Source organism: Poecilia mexicana, unplaced genomic scaffold, assembly GCF_051168715.1.
Source record: "Poecilia mexicana isolate PSO_F unplaced genomic scaffold, ASM5116871v1 scaffold_11, whole genome shotgun sequence".
NCBI classification, from domain to species: Eukaryota; Metazoa; Chordata; class Actinopteri; order Cyprinodontiformes; family Poeciliidae; genus Poecilia; species Poecilia mexicana.
The window spans coordinates 9,732,439-9,752,090 of NW_028263380.1; the positions used below are offsets into that span (position 1 = coordinate 9,732,439).

At 39.1% G+C, this 19,652-nt stretch overlaps 1 protein-coding gene across 1 annotated transcript in view; it reads left to right on the plus strand.

The window, feature by feature from the left end:
* hibadha (3-hydroxyisobutyrate dehydrogenase a) overlaps positions 1-19,345 on the plus strand; it is a 31,189-nt gene extending 11,844 nt beyond the window's left edge. Inside the window, exons 5-8 of the mRNA XM_014982983.2 lie at positions 10,734-10,867; positions 11,148-11,224; positions 17,145-17,301; positions 18,065-19,345. Of these exons, the coding sequence (XP_014838469.1) occupies positions 10,734-10,867; positions 11,148-11,224; positions 17,145-17,301; positions 18,065-18,223 (527 nt within the window). The 3' untranslated portion in view covers positions 18,224-19,345. The remainder of the gene's footprint in view (positions 1-10,733; positions 10,868-11,147; positions 11,225-17,144; positions 17,302-18,064) is intronic.
* Positions 19,346-19,652: the final 307 nt, after the last annotated feature.

A 19,652-nucleotide genomic window follows, 5' to 3' on the forward strand; every position in this document is an offset into this window, starting at 1 on the left:
AGGGGTTTGGCTCTCAACTGTGGGATCTAAATTGCAGAGTCATAACCCCTTTTTTTAAAATGAGGGTAATCAAAGAAACTCACTTTCTTCTTTTTCTCATGATGCTGGTTTTCCATTTGTCCACAGTGACCAGCGACTTGGCTTCAGATATACAAGAGCCAGCTGCGTCCTCATGGCCCAGACTCATGCGCAAACATCTATTTATCTACGATGCAAACACAAGCTTCGTTTTATTTAGTAGACCAACACAATGCAGCACGTAACTGCAGCGTAGAATAAAAGAAAGTGTGATAATCCAATTGTTCCTAAGTGTAGCGTGTAGCTCTGCTCAAATGCTTTTAGTTTAACAGCTCTGCATCATGAAAACAATGGAATATGTTATAAAACAATATCGCATGCTTTAAACATCTCACACCTCTGTCCAATCAATCATTTAAAACACTGAAAGGACATTTTACAATTGGAAACCTTGCAAACTCACATAAACAGAAATTATTCAGCGAACCAGGCAAAAGATCCGTGGTAGCTCTGGAGGAGCTGCACAGATCTAAAGGAGTGAGAATTTGTCAATGACATACTGTCTTGCACTCCAAAGATATGGCCTCGACGGAAAAGGTGCAAAAAAATGTCCTGTTTGCAGGTTTACCACAAGCCATAAAGATGTGGAAAAAAGTGAATAACCCCGTCCATTTGGTGAAGCATGCTGGTTATAGTATATTGGAAAGATGGATGGAGCACATTCCAAAGAAAACCTGCGCAATACTTGAGATTGCACCTTTCTGGAGGCAAGCTACCCTGTGCACAATTACAGCTTATATGGAGTGGTTGAAATCAAAGCGTATCCATATGTTAGAACGGTCCAGTCAGAGTCTAGGCTTATTTCCAATTGGGCATTTATGGTTAGACATAAAGATTTCAGTCCTGAGATAGTTTCTCCATAATTCAGCATTGACTGCTGAATAGATATGTGCACAACGCTTAATATTCTTTATGGAAATTAAACAGTTTCCATCCTTCCGGTGAGGTTATCTTCATAAAAACATCATACTGCAACACTGCAACAGTACCATCCACGCTCAGATTGGGACCTTCAGATTAACCTTGTTTTTGGCTTGCTAATGTTTGTGCGGACACACGTCTGCTACTGTCTGGTCTCATTAAAAACGTCCGCATGCAAAGCTGCCCACAACAAAACGAGCTCTGATGTCACAAGCTCAGGGTGTTGGCACAGCATTGGCAAGAAAAAAAAAAAAAGGTCTGTCTAACAAGTGGCAGGGTCGTTAGCGGTAATTACCCAAAATGCCTGTGTTTGTGTCTGTGCCCATGGTGGGCTGCCGCACCGCTAACGCTCGAAGACTTTAAAAAAGCCTTAAAAACCCTTTTCATTGCGTTTTTTCCCAGCGCTAGGAAAAGTAAGATATCAAATGAAAGCAAAAAGGTTGTTTGTGAGGTCTCCCAGTCTTTAGCAAACTCCCTCTTTAGGTTGAGCCCAAACACCACTCTAATCATATCCGTACCACATCAAGACAACCCAGGTTTTCCAATATGTCATTTGCTGACAGTCTGAACGTCATCCTCAAGCCTGTAAGAGCTTGTTCAGGCTGAGACTGGCACCAGTTGGTTTGTCAGTCAAAGCTGCCAATATTCTTCTTAGACTGTTTCTGTCTCCAATCCCACAGACTTGAAGTGTCGTCTGAAAAGACGTCAGTCACAGAATGAAAACGTTTATTTAGACAATATCAGTATGATCAATTCCAGTAAATATAAATCATTAATGTGTATCACACTGAACGAAGTAACTTTTTCCTTGATCTCAAAGCTATATTAAATCAGCAGTCATTTGTCCCGCCATTTGCGAAGGCAATAATTAACTTTTACGCTCTTTTAATAACTCTATGAAAACTGTGACGCATTTCAAAGCTCATAAGAAAAATATAAGTAACTAACAATTACTTTTATTGTATAATATCGCGACTGTTTTGAGGACATCTTGTTCCTTATGTTTCCTGAGTAAATTCTAAATGTGGAATTTTCCCAGGATGTTTGATGGAACCGTAACACATGACTTCAAGAGTTTTTATTTTTATTTTTAATACACTTGCCTTATCACTCAGTTTCATTGTTTTGTTCACCTAGACAAAACGACGAAATAGAATTAAATCCATTCCAACTCGAACTCAAAGGTATGACTTTTACAGTGATGCCAGTCAGAATCCAACATACGTCTTTTACTTTATAAGAAGTTCACTTTCTCTTTAGCCCAGTATGAATCTTTTTGATACTTACCACAATCATAACTGCTCTTAAACCTTCCTAATCTCTGGGAGGTTAGGAAGGTTTTTGATCTAATTGTTTACAAAGCTGAACCTGGATGCAAGCCTGCTGTTTATTTGGATTATAATTAGCCTGAAGCAATCATTTTAGACAGACAGGGGGTGGTACAGTTGCGGTCTGTCCTGGCCAACCAGTTTGTGTGAGCGTCAGTTGTTCAAAGGCGAGATTAGCATAACAAGCCCGCTACTGACAGGTTCTGACAGAGAGGTCGGAGTGAATGGATTGTGGAAGAGAGGAGGGTGTAGGGCGGTGAAGTGACCAGGGATAGGAATGATAACTGGGCAGTAATGTGGGGGTTCTTGCCTATGCTCCAGATGGAGTTAGACCCACAGCAGCTGGGGGGCCCTATAACTTTGCCCCTATGTCACCTGCTGTGTGTGTGTGTGTGCGCGTGTATAAACCAGAAGTCAGCTGGCATATGAGTTAAACAGTCACTGACTGTCAAGTATAGCATTAACCTCAGACTTTATGTCACTCATCAAAAAAAGAGGACCAATCATGGTGTGCTTGTGCAAAAGTAAGAGTGTATATGTGTTTGTGTGTGTCCTCTCCTGCTAACAGCCTAATTGGGATCATTATTAACTTGCTTTATCCTAGATGAGTCTCATTGGACCAGGGAAAGGATTGATTGCAGCTTTCTCCCGCTCTCTCCAGTACCTGTCACTTGGCATTGACCAGCCACCCCCCTATGGAATAGAGCAGTTACTGAAGATGATAATGATAATAATAATGATGATCATGAGAGCTGACCCAGTAGTCAATACATGGGGAACTGCAAACATGGTTGTAGCAAGAGCTTTAATCCAAAAAGCTCTAATTTCTCCTCAACCTTTTCCTCCTATCCTACTTACCCTCTCCTCCTCCCTCCCCCTAAACCCAAACTTTCCTCTGTGGGCCAGTCGCTCAAAGGTTCTCATGGAGTATTTGTGTGCTGAAGTTGGTTCTCATGGCTCAGTGCTCGTTAAGTGCAGTCGATAAAGAGCTTGTTTTTAACACAACAGAGAAGCATTAGTAAAGTTGGCAGAAAAACAGTTGAAAGTGCTGATTTTTTTTTCTTTTTTCTTTTTTTTTTTTTTGCAGGGACGCTTGTGTGTGCACAAGTAATTTTTGGTTACAGCTCAACCTCGATCCACATATTTATTCGATATCCGCTGTGTGTTTTACAGGGCCTATTTGGGATTTTAAATTGTTTGAGAAAAAAAAAACTGCACTTTGGTGTAATTATAATAGCGGACCACATGAGGCTGCAGTGTTGGTCGGCAAACATCCTACCCCCACCAGCTCAAACAAGCATTCAAGCTCCATTCGCTCAAGCATAGAGTACATCACAGAAAAACACTAAGGCTCCTTTCTGTGTAAATATGAGAATGTTTCAGCAAGCAGGCATTCTTGCATATGCATATAGTTTAAAAAAATGTAGCAGGAAACAACAGAGTATAAACTTGACTATATATTTAAATATTAAGGCCAAAATTATGTATACTCCAGGTCCAATGAAATGATTTTCATTCAACCAAGAACTGTGTTTCTGAAAAGAATTCACTCTTTTCTTCAGTTCACGTGTTTCTATTGGGTTTTGGTTTTGGTTGTGTTGATGTCATAAACTCTAAAAAAGTCCCCAATTTTAGGAGGAGAATTGGGCCCACAGGATTACAAATCCTCCATCATATTACTATTATTTAGCTCATGATGAATGACTCTGTCTTAAGGTTATCTGACAAAAGCACAGAGTTGTAATTAAAGTCCAGTTGTGTTAACTATGCAAATTTGTAGTATTAGAGCAGAAAATAATTTTTCCTGGAATACTAGCTAAACAACTGGTAGGCAGATCTTATGCTTGTTATGGAGACTTGGAGAAATAATAAGTATTTTGCATGTTGGAGTCACCAACAATAAGATTTAGAAAGATTTATTAATTTTTTTTATGTCCATGGACCATTACAATGTATGGTCGCTGCACAAACTTGGGTTCACATCCCGTCTTGTCTATCACTGTTCCCTTTAAACTGTTTTAATTATAGACTCGTGCAAGTTTAGGAGAACATCTGTTTTTGTTTTTTTTTTAATCAAAACATCAAGACAAATCTCCCTTACTTTAATATGTTCTCTTGTTTCTCCCTTTTTAAAGAAAATGTACCTCTGGGTCACATTGTACTCGTATACCTTTGATAAACAGGAAGTCCTGATCAGCTATTAAAAGTACAGTTTCTCTACAACAGCTCTTGCTCGAGTTGCTTTTTGGGAATCATTCAGGGTTCCAATAGGTGTCGCTCAGGGAATTTTCCCCCCAAAAATCGTGATACATCACGATTTTTTTTTTTTTAACTTGACTAAATGTTTTCAAGTTAAAAACTTTTAGTTTTTCCTCAGATTTTCAGTGTGAGATGCAACTGCAATAATAGATTAATTACTTTTAAAGATTTCATCATGGTTCTTACCAGGTGCTCCAACAAGGAGAGTTCTTGAACGCTGTATCATGTGTCATCCTTCTCAGTGTAGCGTAGTTTGTGCCGCCTTGTATCCAACAAATCTACTTTAATTTAAACCTACCACCAATAAAAAGTGGCTACTGGTTTTACATGCTCCTCATAACTCTGAGACACAGCCTCAGAAGCTCCAGATGACGTCTTATTGGCTACCAACTGTGGAAAATGCACCTGTTCGTGTCGCACATGCACACATGTATACTTTCTTTGTACATGCACCACTTCAGAGAGAGCAGAATTTTAAAAGGTCATGCAGCTGCCGTGAATTGCTTCGGTTGATTCCTTTGCGAATAATCAGAGAAGTGCTAATGAACCTGGTATTCATTACAATCAGACCAAACCAGAGTTGTTTCTGTGATGTTCTGTTGCTTTCACACCACCATTTTGAATCTCATAATGCTGTCGTTGAAGCCTGCTGTTAAACATCTGCCCTGTTAGAGTTTAACTTTGGGAGTGTTAACTTGATTTCCCTTAATAAGGGACTTCAGAGCTTCAAGCTATCTTGTATGGGCCACACACAATCCTTGACACACAAGAACTTTTTATTGCCACTTCCATTTTTTTCCACTTAATTCTTCTAAGGGAAATTTTACAGTGGGTCTTTATTGGTAGAGCAGCAATCTTTTTCATGGTTTGAAAATATTGGAGTTAGATGGCTGTTTTTTTTTCAGTGTTCAAACCCCATTAAATAGTCAACTAAACTTTTCCCACTGCGACAGGGTTAAGTGGAAAAAGTGACCAAATAAAGAGAGGTTGCTTTCCCAAGAGATTTTTCCCCCCCAAGATTTTATTTTGTATGCCTCTGCTTGAACTTTCTTAATTGTAGCATAATTCTATTTTGCTAGCCAGATGTTTACATATATTGTATGAAATATGCCGTTGGCTTTCATTGATATTAACTTAGACTAAACCTTTTCTGTTTTATGTCACTTGGAATACTGAAAAAAAAAAGTTTTTTTTGAAATTCTTTAATAAGAGATTTATTTTTAAAATCAGAGGTTTACATTTTGTAGCATTTCTTTTGAACTGAATTATTTGAGGAAGACTTTGCTATCCTTCTACAAGCTTCCAACAATAATTTGTGGACATTTTTGGCCCATTCCTCCTGACAGGACCGGTGTAACAGAGTCAGATTTTTAAGCCACGTCGCTCATACACACCTTCTTAACTCTTGCCACTAGTTTTCTATGCGACTGAGATCTGGACTATGTGATTTTCACTTGAAAATGTTTACTGTTTTGTCATTAAGCCACTGGTAACTAATTTGTTGGTATGCTTCAAGTCATTAGCCATTTTAAAGACCCATTTGTGTCTAAGATTTCTATTTTTTGATATGTTGCTTAATCATTTCAGCATAATGTTCCTTTGAAATGCACAAGTACAGCAAAACACCCACACAACATGAACCTTCAACCTTCATACTTCATAGTTGGCATTGTGTTGTCAGGCTTGCAGTCATCCTTCTTTATTCTCCAAATAGAGTTGATCATGATGGCTAACCAATTTATCATTTAGTTCTCTTCCTGATATTGTGGCTGAATTTTTAATTTATTTAATTTATTTATTTTAGAATTCGTTTCCATAGTATCACAAAGAAGAAGTGTGTTTCATCTGTTGTTTAAAATACTTGTACAAATGTGCGTATGTATGGATATTATAAATTTTTTTTTAAACATCCTCTTATGCTTTATTCTGGCATGAAATGATTGTGTTAATCCTAATTGACCGAAAATAATTTGACTTAATGTCAATTTAATTTGGGGGAAAAAGTCATTTTTATATACCATTTGCAAATGTCTTTCAGCTATCGTCATGCACACAACTTGCTTTCTTACTATGTTTTAGTATTTTATTCCTCTTTCCAGTTTCTCCACATCTCCTCTACTCAAACACTCTCTCTCTCTTATACATGGACACACACACACAAACCACCAGTCCTCATCTCCTCCCCCTAGGGGGCGTTGTGCAATTGTGCAGTGCTAACGATCCAGGACTGTCACTCCTGCTGGGATGGATGAGCCAGCAGACCCGGCACTCAGGAAGCCTCATTAGGATTCCTCTTTAATCCGTCTCTGACAGGACGGGCCCGAGAACGGGAAGCCCCCTCATGAATGTACAGTGGAAGCACACACGGCACATAGACAATTCCTGAACATCTCACGTCTCTAATGCGCTTGAGTCCGTGCACAACGAGCAAGCTCTCATACGCTTAAAAATGCCGACACATACACACACATACCGCTATGCTAATGATGTCTTATTCTTCCACCTACAAGGATCTTCCATCATCCCAGTGTCACTCCTTATAGAAATCCACTGGAGATCATAAGAGCTTATTATGGGTGATTAGTTAATTTGAGGGAGGGATGCTGGGAGGTAGAAAGAGAAAGATCGTTCTCCTTCCCTACTCTCTTACTCTCTGCTTTACTCTCCTTAGTGAGATATATTGATCGGCGCGTTGGCTGTGTTATCAATAATCTCCTCTTTAGTCGTCTGCAAACAGTGATCTGCACTAATGAACCTGCACAGTTGTCACACAGCTCTGTGTGGGTGTGTGTTTTTGTATATGTATTTGCATTTGTGAGGCTCACCCTGCAGAATAATGACTCGGAAACAAAATAGAAGTGCAGTGCCTTGGAAAAGTACTCAAACTCATTCGTCACGTTGCTATCGCAATCGTCAGTGTATTTTTCTGGGATACAGTAAAATGCATGTGTACATGGCAGGAGTGTAAAATTGTGAAATGGATATAAAATAATGAAAGGTTTATAACATAGGTAGAAGTAAAATTCTCAAAACAATGTCCTGCACTCCAAAGATTTGGTGTTTGTAAAAAGAGCGGCAACAAATTTGCTTTTAAAGTTTGCTAGGGACATAGGAAGCATAGTGTGACAGAAGGCCATCTGATTCGGGAAGACCTGAAATGAGCTATTTTTGGCTCCGTGCAAACCACTACGCGTTACAGAAAACTGACACTTGGGGAAGAAATCACCCTGCACATACCATCCCCACCGTAGCTGCCACGATGCAGCTACGGTGGTGGCTGCATCATACTGTGGGAAAAGCTATACTTTTCAGCAGCAACAGGGAAGCTGATCATAGTAAACTGATCTAAATGCAGGCCAATTCATGGAGTGAAAAAACAATTTTGTGGTTTTATAAGACCACAAGCTTGGTCTGATGAAACCAATTAAGTTAGCTTAAAGGGCAAGTATTAAATTCAACTGGACTTTGTAGACTGGTTATAAATGTAATACACATTATCAGACAACAATAAAGGATGGGGGAAAAAAATCTATTACCTGTGTGGGCCGTATGTTTGTATTATTGGGTTCTGTGATGACCTTATGCTAAGCACATGTTAGCTTTGGCCTATAGGCAGCTGCTGCAGCATGAGCTTTGGGTTTCATTATATGGCCCTAATGACCTGCTGACGCCTTGTCACCGACAAATATGCAGATACTAACAGTGGTGTCGTCATACACTTGACACAACTAATTAAAGAGGTGGATTGGGGGAGGGGTGTATGTTTTTTGTTGATGGCAGTAAAAATATGTGTAATAAATCCCCTCCTTTGTTTCCTCTGCACTAAAGTCCATTGTTTTGTTCTAGTAATTCCTTTTTAATTATTAACACGTACATTATTAGGTTTTCAGTAGTTGGAGGCCTTTCATTAGAGCTTCATGACACCCTAAAGAGACATTTGGACTCAATCTTTTCTCCGCATCATTTTTGCTCTGTGTGAAACGAACCAAACAAGTTTTAGAAAACGTTAATCAAAGAAATCAAATGTAAATTGGTCATGGCTATGGGTAGGGATAGACAGGATAACAATACCAAGGTATGCCAATGTTTTAGCAAAGTTTAAAAATGAAAACTTTGCTGGTTTCCATTATACGTTTTCTTTGTGTTTTGAAGTTTAATGAGATGTCAGCCAAAGTGACATAAAGCACAGAGTAGTTAAGTACTGCCCTCTCCCCACCCGTTGCTGTACTCTGCTAGTCAAATAGCCTGTTTTTTTTAAGAACTGCCTTCAAATACTAATTTGAAGACATGCTGCAGTTTCTTTCTATACAATCTGTTATCAGAAATGTTTCCAAGTGAGTATTTTGACCATATTGTCACTTTTAGGCATATCTTTGAGCTGTAAAAACTTAAATTGTTTTAAGCACAACAGGTGATACATGTTTGTGTAAGGAGGGAGGGTATGACCTCCGAGTTGGACACCAGGAAGGTGGAGGTAAAGTTCTGACATGGGCTGGTATTATTAAAGATAAGCTGGCTGGACCTTTTCAGCCTGGAGATGAGCTCAAAATCAACTCTCTTTCTTTCTACTGGTTTTTAGCCACTTTCTTCAGTAAGAAATCTAGATCTTTTAAAAGTTTATGGTTTTTATGTAGAGCAATGGTCCATCACAAGCATCCAAGTACTCCCCGCTTCTTTTTTAAAAAAAAAATGTTTTAATGTCAAAGGTTTTTAGGGGTACCGCTAGAGATGGGCACCAGCACCCCTCGCAGTCCCTCTCGGGATAAGCGTGTAAGATAATGGATGGATGGATGTTTTTGGGGGGATGTTTTGAGTTGTTAATGATTGGTTGCATAATATTTCTCCACATTAATAGTTGCCCAATAGTTCTTCATGCATATTATCCCGAGAAAACCAAATCTTCACTTTTACTTAAACATTTGAGGTTTGAGGCTTATTGACATTTTTAAATTAACAATGAGCACTGTATTTAATGGTTCATACAAGTAATCCTCAAAAATAAGGTTTAGTAAGCATAATAGTTGTGCATAGGGTGTAGATATTGATTAAAACATCTATCCAAGCAGTGTGCCTATAAACCACATGAAAGGAGTAAAAAATGAAAAAAAAAAAGGTTTCATCCAAAATTTAGCAAGACAAAATTAGGTATGGTTTATGTTTGCATGTGTTTGTTTTAATACTATTTTTGGGATAAACTGTACCACCACAGCGTTACTTATAGTCTACAGTTTCAGCTGTAAACCTGTGAAAATGTTTTTTGTTTTTTTTTCCCCTGCATTAAGGACCCCATTCAGGGAAGCGGGGGGGTGGAGGTAGGGTGGGATCGCCTCGGTACAGCATGGCATGCTCCTTAAGCCATCAGGCATGGGGAGGGACGCCTAATTGAACATGATAAAGTGTAAAGTTAATTACCCCTCACGCCTATCACTGATACACCCAGGAACGAGGGGTGCCCTCAGGCCCAGCTGTTTGTGTGTACGTGCCGTGAATAGTGTGTGTGTGAATGTGAGAGAGGAGGGGTGACGAGACAAAAGGCGAGGGTTCCCACGGGGGCTGTGCAATGGATGATGGCAACAGTCGCCTTTAAAAGATAGCTCAGTCCCTCTGGTGCACTGCTACTTAACACGTCTGTCTCATCGCGAGTGTCACATGCGCATCCAGAAAAGTACAAAGGTGGCATTAAGTAAAGCGTTACCATTTCATTTTCTTGTTCAAGGATTTAAATTTGCTTCCTGCCCAGATCTTAATTAACAAAAATCAAAAAGTCGTGTTGAGTTTTTCGAGCCAGGTTTCTATGTGGTGTAAAACTCTGAAACGTGTGAAATTAGATTGAAGTATTTTCTGTTCTCAATAATATTGTAATAATATCATTGTATTTTATTCTACATAAATGTGTAAATTTGCATGCAAAAAGTTAGTATGCAAAATAAGTTATTTGATTAATTTAGGTCTTCCATCAGTAAGTTTTTTTTTTTTTTTTTTTTAAACATACCTAGCTCTAGATTGGTGGGTGCATATACACTCTGTGCAAAAATAATCTACATGATGTGTGTTTGGCTTGATTGTCTTGAATCATCAGGCCCACTGTTTGCATTATTTTGAAATAGTTTAACTCCACTGAAATAAGTGTGTGGTGTCTTTGATTAGGTGTTGGGGCTGCCAGCATGGCTAAACTGACCTTCATGGTTGGTGGACTGGAGGAAGAATTCAAGGCTGCAGAGGAATTATTTACCTGCATGGGCGCTAATGTCATCTACTGTGGACAAGTTGGCACAGGACAGGTAAAGACAACTGCTCATAAACTGGGTTGAAGATATGACTTGTATTGGGATTTGAGAGTATGGATATTTTTGGATAAAGGAATTATTCATTATCCACATGTGAATGTGTCTCAGCTTAAAAATTGTTTCTTACTGACTAAACTATTAGTCTGCATGTACAATTTACTTTAAAATATTCTCACATTTCTCATTATGTTTTCAATAAACAGGGATTCCATGCTTTAAGTTGTGCAAGCCTTATGCAAGCATCAGCAGTTCTTTGTCTTTCTCAACCCTGCAGGCAGCAAAGCTCTGCAACAATATGCTGCTATCCATCGGGATGATTGGGACTGCAGAGACCATGAACCTAGGCATCAGGTACTTGAAGCAAATGTAATGCTAACCTGCTACATTCAGTGTTGCCTGGCTCTCACTTTACAGAGAAAGGCTTGTGCAGATGAAAGCAGATGGGCACATTTGTGAGGACTTGGCTTATGAGTTATGAGTGTTTCGCAATATAATAACCTGTAGTAAAAATACCACAGTTTGGATCATGGCGTTAGCATGCCCAGTAGGTACATAGAAAAACCAATTGGTAAATGCAAATGGCCTTCCTCAGCTAAATCCTGGATTATGAGCAGATAATCAAAAGTAATTACCCTTATAAACATTTCATGTACATTTAGTGTAAATACAATGTACTTCGATACAGGTTTGGAAATGTTCTGTGTGTTAGTGTGGTTTATGGAAGAGCAAAGAGGTCAACCACTCCCCAAGTCCAAGCAGCCCGCCTGTGTTAGAGCAAGACGGATGAGGGGGTGGAGCCGCAGTCTGATTTACATCTGCTGATGGAGCGTTTGCTTGAATCCTGCAAAACCCCCGCCACTGAGCAGCACCTAGAAATCCCATTAGTACTCATGCCTCATCCTGATGATGCTGAAGGATGATGGGATATGAAGTCTTCAGAATGAAAGCCCTTTCTCCACTTGACTCTGAGGATACATAGACAGACAGATCTCAAATCATTTATTTTGAAACATTTCTTATCACGATAAGAATTTCGATTCATCATCTCGATAAATTCCAATTCATGATGTTCAACCAAACTGACATTATTGGAAATTGTATTTCTTACAATTTTCTCCACTGTTTGTTTCACGAGAGCTTCAATGAATATCCGCAAAGTTCGAAAATATGATTAAATGCAATTAGTGTGCAGCTTAGTGATTTAAATCACATCCTGAAGACACTTAATTTCAAATGGGAATGTTTTTCAAGAGCAGCATTTGTGTTTGTGGCACTACGAATGTTGTGCTATGCATTCATGCCCATACAGTTAACTAAAAAAAGAAGTAAATGATCTTTAATTACCATTTTTATTATTAAAATAGCAGCACCATGAAATAATGTGATAAAAATTTAAGTCCTATTATGTGTTTGTTTTTAATTGTAAAAATCTGTGTGTGTGTGTGTGTGTGTGTGTGTGTGTGTGTGTGTGTGTGTGTGTGTGTGTGAGAGAGAGATGTGCGTGTGTGTGCATCCAGTTTTGCACGTGTGAATGTAAGTAGGCCTGTCGCAATAAACGATAAATCAATTAATCGCACGATAAATTAAACCTATCGACCTCATTTTAATTATTTTTCTTTATCGTCTCTTCCTGCCTTTTTTCTTTCTGTTGATAACATTGAATGAAAAAAGACTCAACTCCGGTGCTCCCCACTGACCCTTCCTTCCTATTTCCTTAGTGTAATGTCCAGCGCACACTACACTAGTTGTCGGCCGACTGTCAGCCCATTTTCAAAACCTCAGACACACATTAGCTGATAGAAATCCTAGGTATAACGGTTCGATCGGGTTCGTCGTGCTATGTGGAGTCCGGCCACATGGGCACAAAATAATGGCTACAAGTCCAGTTAACTAATTTTAAATTTTTTTAAGCAAACGCTGTACCAACATCTATTTCCTCAGTATGTGATCGTTTGAATTCGAATATTCAAGTGCTTTGATTGGGTTGCTTGTTTTTGTGTTCTTTTAATCACTGTAAAGTAAATCGTTGGTATTTCCAACTTGGAACTAGTTAATCAATGCTTAACTAGAATCTACTTGTGATGCATGTGGCTAGAGTCAGCGTAAAATCCTGACTGAATGACAATCATTACCTATTTATGTCACGTTAACGAAGAACAGCTGAAAACTTACCGGGTTTATTAACTGCAGTAGCAATTTGGCTCCAACTCCTCTCCTTGTCATTTCTATATTCTTGGCACGAAATGTTGAATAAACATGTTGTTTCCACATATCATCTCCAATGTCCGCTGGATTTTGGGTTGCACCGTGTCAGCTGTTTGGGATTCCCCTCCGTAATTTCCCCTCAGAAAGCATGGAGGAGAATCCACGCTTTCTGATTGGCTACCTGTCACATTCAACGGGCTGCATTGATGCTTCCAGTCAGGGAACCCCTTATTTAAATCAGAGCGGCCACGACGATCTACCGTAACACACCACATACTGCAGGATGATCAATTACAAAATCACCAGCGATAATCTTAGATCGGCCAACGTTCTAAGATTATCGTAAGGGGAAAATAGGGGCAAAAAATCGTGCACTGTGAACGACTGCATTAGGTAGTCGAATGTGCCCGTCTTCTCTATTTAAATCTAGTGATTACTGAAGCCCAATATAGTATACAGACTTCATAATCTGCACTCTTTTGGTTCAATGCAATATTTATTTCCACTTTCGCTTTATGTTGTTTAGTTTTTATTCAAGTATGTTTTTTGTTAATGGAGACTGAGAATCCATTTTGTTTTTGGTTGTTTTGTTAATTTAGTTTATCAGTTCCAGTGTTACGTGTTCTTTTGAAAATAAAGTGTATCTATCTATGGCAGGAAATCACATCCATTATTAGTCATTTCCATTAAATCAGTGTCAACTGGTCTTGAAACAATATTATCATTTATCGCAATAATTTTTTAGACAATTAATCGCTCAGCAAAATTTATCGTGACAGGCCTAAGTGTAAATGAGTTGCTCTTTGCACAGTGCAGCTGTGTTAGTGTGCCTGATTTATCTGCGCTGAGACAGAGGAAGAAAATTGGCATGAGCAGCCTCACATAAATCCCTTCTCGAGGCTTCTGAAATATGGAGGCGTTAAGCGAACAACACAGATTTACACATTGCCTCACTGTCTTGGAAACATGCACTCTCACACAGATTCTGATTTATATCCTAAACACATTTTCTAGTAGTACAAGTTGTCTCAGTGTATGTCATTAGTGTGACTGTAAATAAAAAAAAAGGATTTCTTTCTGCTTCATCCCATCACAAAATGAATTATTTTCATTTCTATGAAAGAGTGACTCATATGCGGTCTTGATAGTTTAAACATACAAACATTTGTGTGGCCGTCTATTCCTCTGCTTTTCTCTCTTCTCACTCCACCTTCTCCAGGGCTTTTATTAGAGGGCTTGACAAAGTCTGTCATCATTTAGAGAGAACTCACTCTATGTAAATCTCCCAAGCTGCATTGCAGCCCTACCTCTTACGCAGTTAAGAAGCTCTCGTAGCTGCATGTGTGTTCAGGCACACAACGGATTTGGTCCAACGTGAGGCAGAAAGAGCGCTCACAGCTAATTTACAGGAAAATGCAATAACATTTTATCATGCTGAACTCGGGCCTGATGGAGCAGCCGTTTCCTAATAGGCATTTGTGTGTGTCTTCTTACTTACTCATGCTAAAAAATGCACATGAAACACACTCACTCACACACACCCACACAGTTCTTTTTTTGGAGTTAATTTGTTAAACTCAAATCGAAGCTCTGGCTGTCTCCAGCAGAGCATAATGTGCACATAGTCCAAGGAGTGGCAGCGCATGACAATTATGAACACACGTTCCCAAACCAACACGGCAACCATGTTGTTTTGCATTTATTTCTTTTATTCCTATTCTTTATCACATCTAGCTTGTCACTCCATTCATATTTGATTTACTTACAGTAAAGCAAAAACATGTTTTAATTTAGTTTCATTTTCCTACCAAACTGCAATTTTTACCTACATTGCGATGGTCTATCTTATAAAAAAATCATTAAAATAAACAATGCACCATGCACGGTTTGATCTTGACAGGATGTGAATACTTTTTTACGATACTTTAAGAAGCTATAAATGTTAATCTAATTGAGCGATGGTGTCGTTTTAGCATAGAGACATACATCCACAAAGTGTTTGATGCAAAGGCCTCATTTGTATCTAAAAGAAACCAAAGCTCATAAACATCTCTATTTGAGAGAACAGAAGTACAAATACATCTCACATCTCTTCTCCGATGAGCTACTGAGAGATGGTGAGCATATGTTGCGATAAAGATTAAACATCAGCGATAAACACGCTTATTGTCTCTATAAGTGGGATAGTAAACGTTTGTCTGTGCGTTGGTGCTCGTTAGCGCTTTAATGAAATAATAAATGGGGAACGGGCCGGGCTTCCTCTCGTGTGGCACCGAACGAGGACGAGAAGCTAATCATGATGAAACAGACACTTAATATCGCTGCTGCAAATTAACTCCACCTGCCAGCGCTCCCAGCTCAGAAACCCATAAACACCCTCCCCTCTTATTTCCATCTGTAGCTCCATCTCCTTTTTTTTTTTTAATCTGCAGCAACATTACAAGGCAACGCGTTCATGTCTGTTTATCCATGTCGATCTTGTTAAAGCGTGACATGTCCTCTTCTCCACGCAAATTACCACAGGCGAAGAGCAACACCACAGCGTCGGCTAATAACCACAGCTGAGTGTGTGTGTATGCGTGTGTGTGTGTGTGTGTGTGTGAAGGGAACAAGAGGGGAACATCATTGATTTATCGTTAACAGAGGACAACAGCTCCCCGTCAGCTTCTCTGGTCGCCGTAACAAACGATCCGTGCGCACGGACCCGCTTTATTGTAGCTCAGCCAGTAACCTTTTCAGCTGCTGACCCAGAACGCAGGGAGGGGCTGCCTGTTTGCTCGTTGTGTGTGTGTGTGCGTGTGTGTGTGAGTGTATAAGTGGAAAGCTGAACACAGGGGGATGGGGGGAGACTTGGATGTCAAACATATGTCCCCAAGAGTCCATAGACAGGAAGGTGTCAACTGGGATGGAGAGGGGGGAAGGAAGAGCAGAGGAGAAGCAGAAACGGCGAGGCATCGGTTAAGGCGTGTAGTAAAAAGGCTGAGTGAGATTGCTTTTTACATCACAGTCACTGATGCCACATTTCCAAAAGTAGTGGTTAATAAAAATAAAAATTAGAGTGTCTGGGAGAAAACATAAGCAATGAAGGGGGAAGAGAGAGACAGAGAGACTAACTCCAATCCCTTTTCTTAATTAGTTACTAGACAGATAATAAAACTGTGGTTGTAATGGCAGAATGAAAGCCAGGTGGAAAAAGGGAGGGAGGGCTGCTGGCTTTAAGGACCTATGATGGTTTAATCGTCATATTGAGAGCAGAATGGAGTTACAGGCCTGTAAGTAACAATAAACTAAAACAGCTAGGACTTGATGTGGCCAACTTTACAGTGGCCTTTAAATCAGTAATTTGCAAAAGCTGCACTCCACTGGCACACTGAATGCCCGAAACGGGCGCTACGGTTACACCCTTGCTGCTGTAATGGTTGGCACTTCATTTCTCTGTGCTTTCTTTTCCTAGGTTTGGTCTCTTTTCTTTTTCTTGGTAGCTTTTTTGCCATTCATTATCACAGCCCAGAGATTTGTCCTCGTGCATCCAAGAGGTCTATTGCAGCATTTTGGGCAGCGAAGCTAACGGTTTGCCTTGAGATATGACGGCAAGGTTTACAACTCCCCTGTGCTGCTTTACCACTTCTCCTCCTCTTTCTTGGGAAAAAATAAAAAGCGTTGATGAGGGATAGTTCTGTTGGTGGACATCAATACTGCATTAGCCAGCATTACAAAGGCTTCAGCTATTAACACTGAGGAATGGTTAGTGCCTGGCTTAAGGTTCAACTGAGGTCACTGGAATCATCAGAAGACAAATTTTTACTCTCATTGCTTCTCACAGCCTTGAAAATGATCCCTTTGGCTCAAGGTCGTCTTCTCTAAGTAATCACTACTCCAATTTTCTGTTTTAGCTTTTCTATTTTAACTCGTACCAAGTTGGTAAAAGCTTAAAAGAAATATGTGATAATATACTCGTATGTCATGAAAAAATGTATAATCTTTTCCGAACTATTATGAATTTATGAGTCAAAGAATTTAAACTCTAAGGAGGATAATGACTGCTGTTTGGTCCATCTTGTTTTAGACTGGGTTTGGACCCCAAGCTGCTTGCAAAGATCCTTAACATGTCATCGGGTCGCTGCTGGTCCAGTGACACATACAACCCCGTCCCTGGAGTTATGGAGGGTGTCCCCTCAGCCAACAACTACCAAGGTGGTTTTGGGACTACTCTGATGGCCAAGGTATCTCCTGTCTTTATTGTGTAAGATTTTGTTTGCTGATTCTTTTACAGTTGCATCGCTAGATCTGTATCATCTGTGTTTTTGGACTTTTTTTTTGAGCCTTTAAGAACAAATTGATTTATTGTTTTTAAAAAGAAAAGGTTGGAAATCAAAAGTTTGAGCAGCTTTGAAAAAGTTGAAAATTTTTGTTGAACTGGACTTGTTGAGTTAAGCTTGAACTAAGGTGTTGCTGAACAGGCTTGTAATTGTTCATGGCAGCAGGCCTTTTACTCTCTATAGGTCTCCAGTCCATAGCACTATTCAACATTTTATCTCTTTTCTTTTTTTTTTTTTTACATAGTAAACTCCCTTAATATTCTATGTTTTCCTTCAGTGGTCTACTTTGTATGTTTTGGTCCTTTTTCTGTTGAAATGGAAGAATTTTATTCTTCAGGAGCCAAAGGTAGTTTTGGGAGTTCCTCAAAGATACCTGTTGGTGCCACTTTAATTGACACTACAAACTTCCCTTGGGTCATTTCTTACATTAATACTTTACTCCATCCAACTGCTATGCGAATGATACAAAGATTTTCTAAATCTTTTACTCATGATGAGCCATCCTAAATTGTCAGAGGTGACTTTCTGGATGGCTAGTAATTAAATAATGGCAAATCTGATATTGTTTTGTTGTGGCACTTCGTATAATTATGTAAATCTTGTATCTCATTTACAGCCATCATCAGTAATCTTTCTGACTCTTGGTTTTTACATTTCAAATGTACAGGATCTTGGCTTAGCCCAGAACACTGCCACCAACACAAGGACACCCATCCCCCTGGGTTCCCTTGCCCACCAGATCTACAGAGTCATGTGCTCTCGCGGCTACGCCAACAAGGACTTTTCATCCGTCTTCCAGTTTCTGCGCGAGGAGGAAGCACAGTGAACGGAGGCGGAGCATAGCTGACAACACAGCTATGATGGACTGTTATTCAGACCTCAGAACCACACACCCGAGTGTCCCTTATCCCAGTATTCTCAGGAGAGACTAAAAAGAGGCCAAAATGCTGTGTCTTGACACCTCTCCGCTTGTTGTCAACTCCCTCTTCTGTACCTGAAGAGATGCTTAGACTTATTTAAAAATGTCTACCCCAAAAAAAAAGAAAAAATACAAAATCTTGGTTGAGCTTTACTAAAACGCAGAGTACAGTAGCTTCAGATTTACATGCAACTATGCAACTTGTGTACCATTTCCATTTCCAAAGAGTGGAACTGAATCAGCAGTGAAGCTCCACCATGTTTTTGTCAGAGTTGTGCTAAATGTCTGTTACCTGTAATGACCTAACCCCGACCCTGCAATAATGTGGACAGAAAAAGAAAAAATATAACCATACTGCTACTAATTCAAATGCAGTTGAAGAAATTACAACTGACTGCAGAGGTTGTGACTCTGTTATTACCCATATTGTACCAAAGTTGCCCAAACTTGAGGCTCAAAGTTTACTGACGTTCAATCACATTTCCTCATATTATGAAAGGAAATTTAATGTAATACCTACCTACATTTCTATATATATATATGTTTTGAATTATGAATACACTACATTTAGAGTCGTTTAAGTTTATTTTCAACTATGCTGTGAGAAATCTTGTTTGCGCTGTGTTTGTTGCAGTGCAATATTTCAGGGCCCTTTTGATACTTAAATATTCTTTATTTTGCTGTCTACAGCATCCCGTTGAGCCATCAGTATTATTTTGTGACCAATGATGTCAAAATGTTAAACATTGTTTCACTGCCTAGCACTTTCTTAAGCCCAGTGTATCTTCACCCTGCCTATCCTATTTTCTCCGATTCAACTGTGTAAAATGTCCGTGAGGAATGGTTTCTTCGTGCTGTGAGAATTTGTACATAATTTATATTTCATATTGCTGTGCAGCGTTAAAGTATAGACTGTTACTTTTTTCTTTTTTTTTTAGAAAAAATGTCATTCTAGTTTCTATGGTTTGTCTTTAATCTGTGAAAAAGAATCTCAGTCAGCAGAAAAATAAATATATTTTGTTTATTTTATTTCATTGTAGCATGTTTTTTGGGGGTATTTAAAGTATTTTTGCGTCCTCTATTAAACATATCGCATATCGTTATAAGACTTACTTTGGAGGTTAGAAATTATTTTGACATAAAAAATATTGTCTTTTAGGAATGAATGATACTTTTGAACCATTTTAATAAATACAAAAGGAGAACAAAGACTGAAACAAACAGCAGTTAAAAATTACTAACTGCAAGCATTTATTTAAAGTGTTTATTTTCTACATTCCTAAAGCTTGTAGCTAAAGAATACCCATGTTTGATTAGAATATTACATCACAAACAC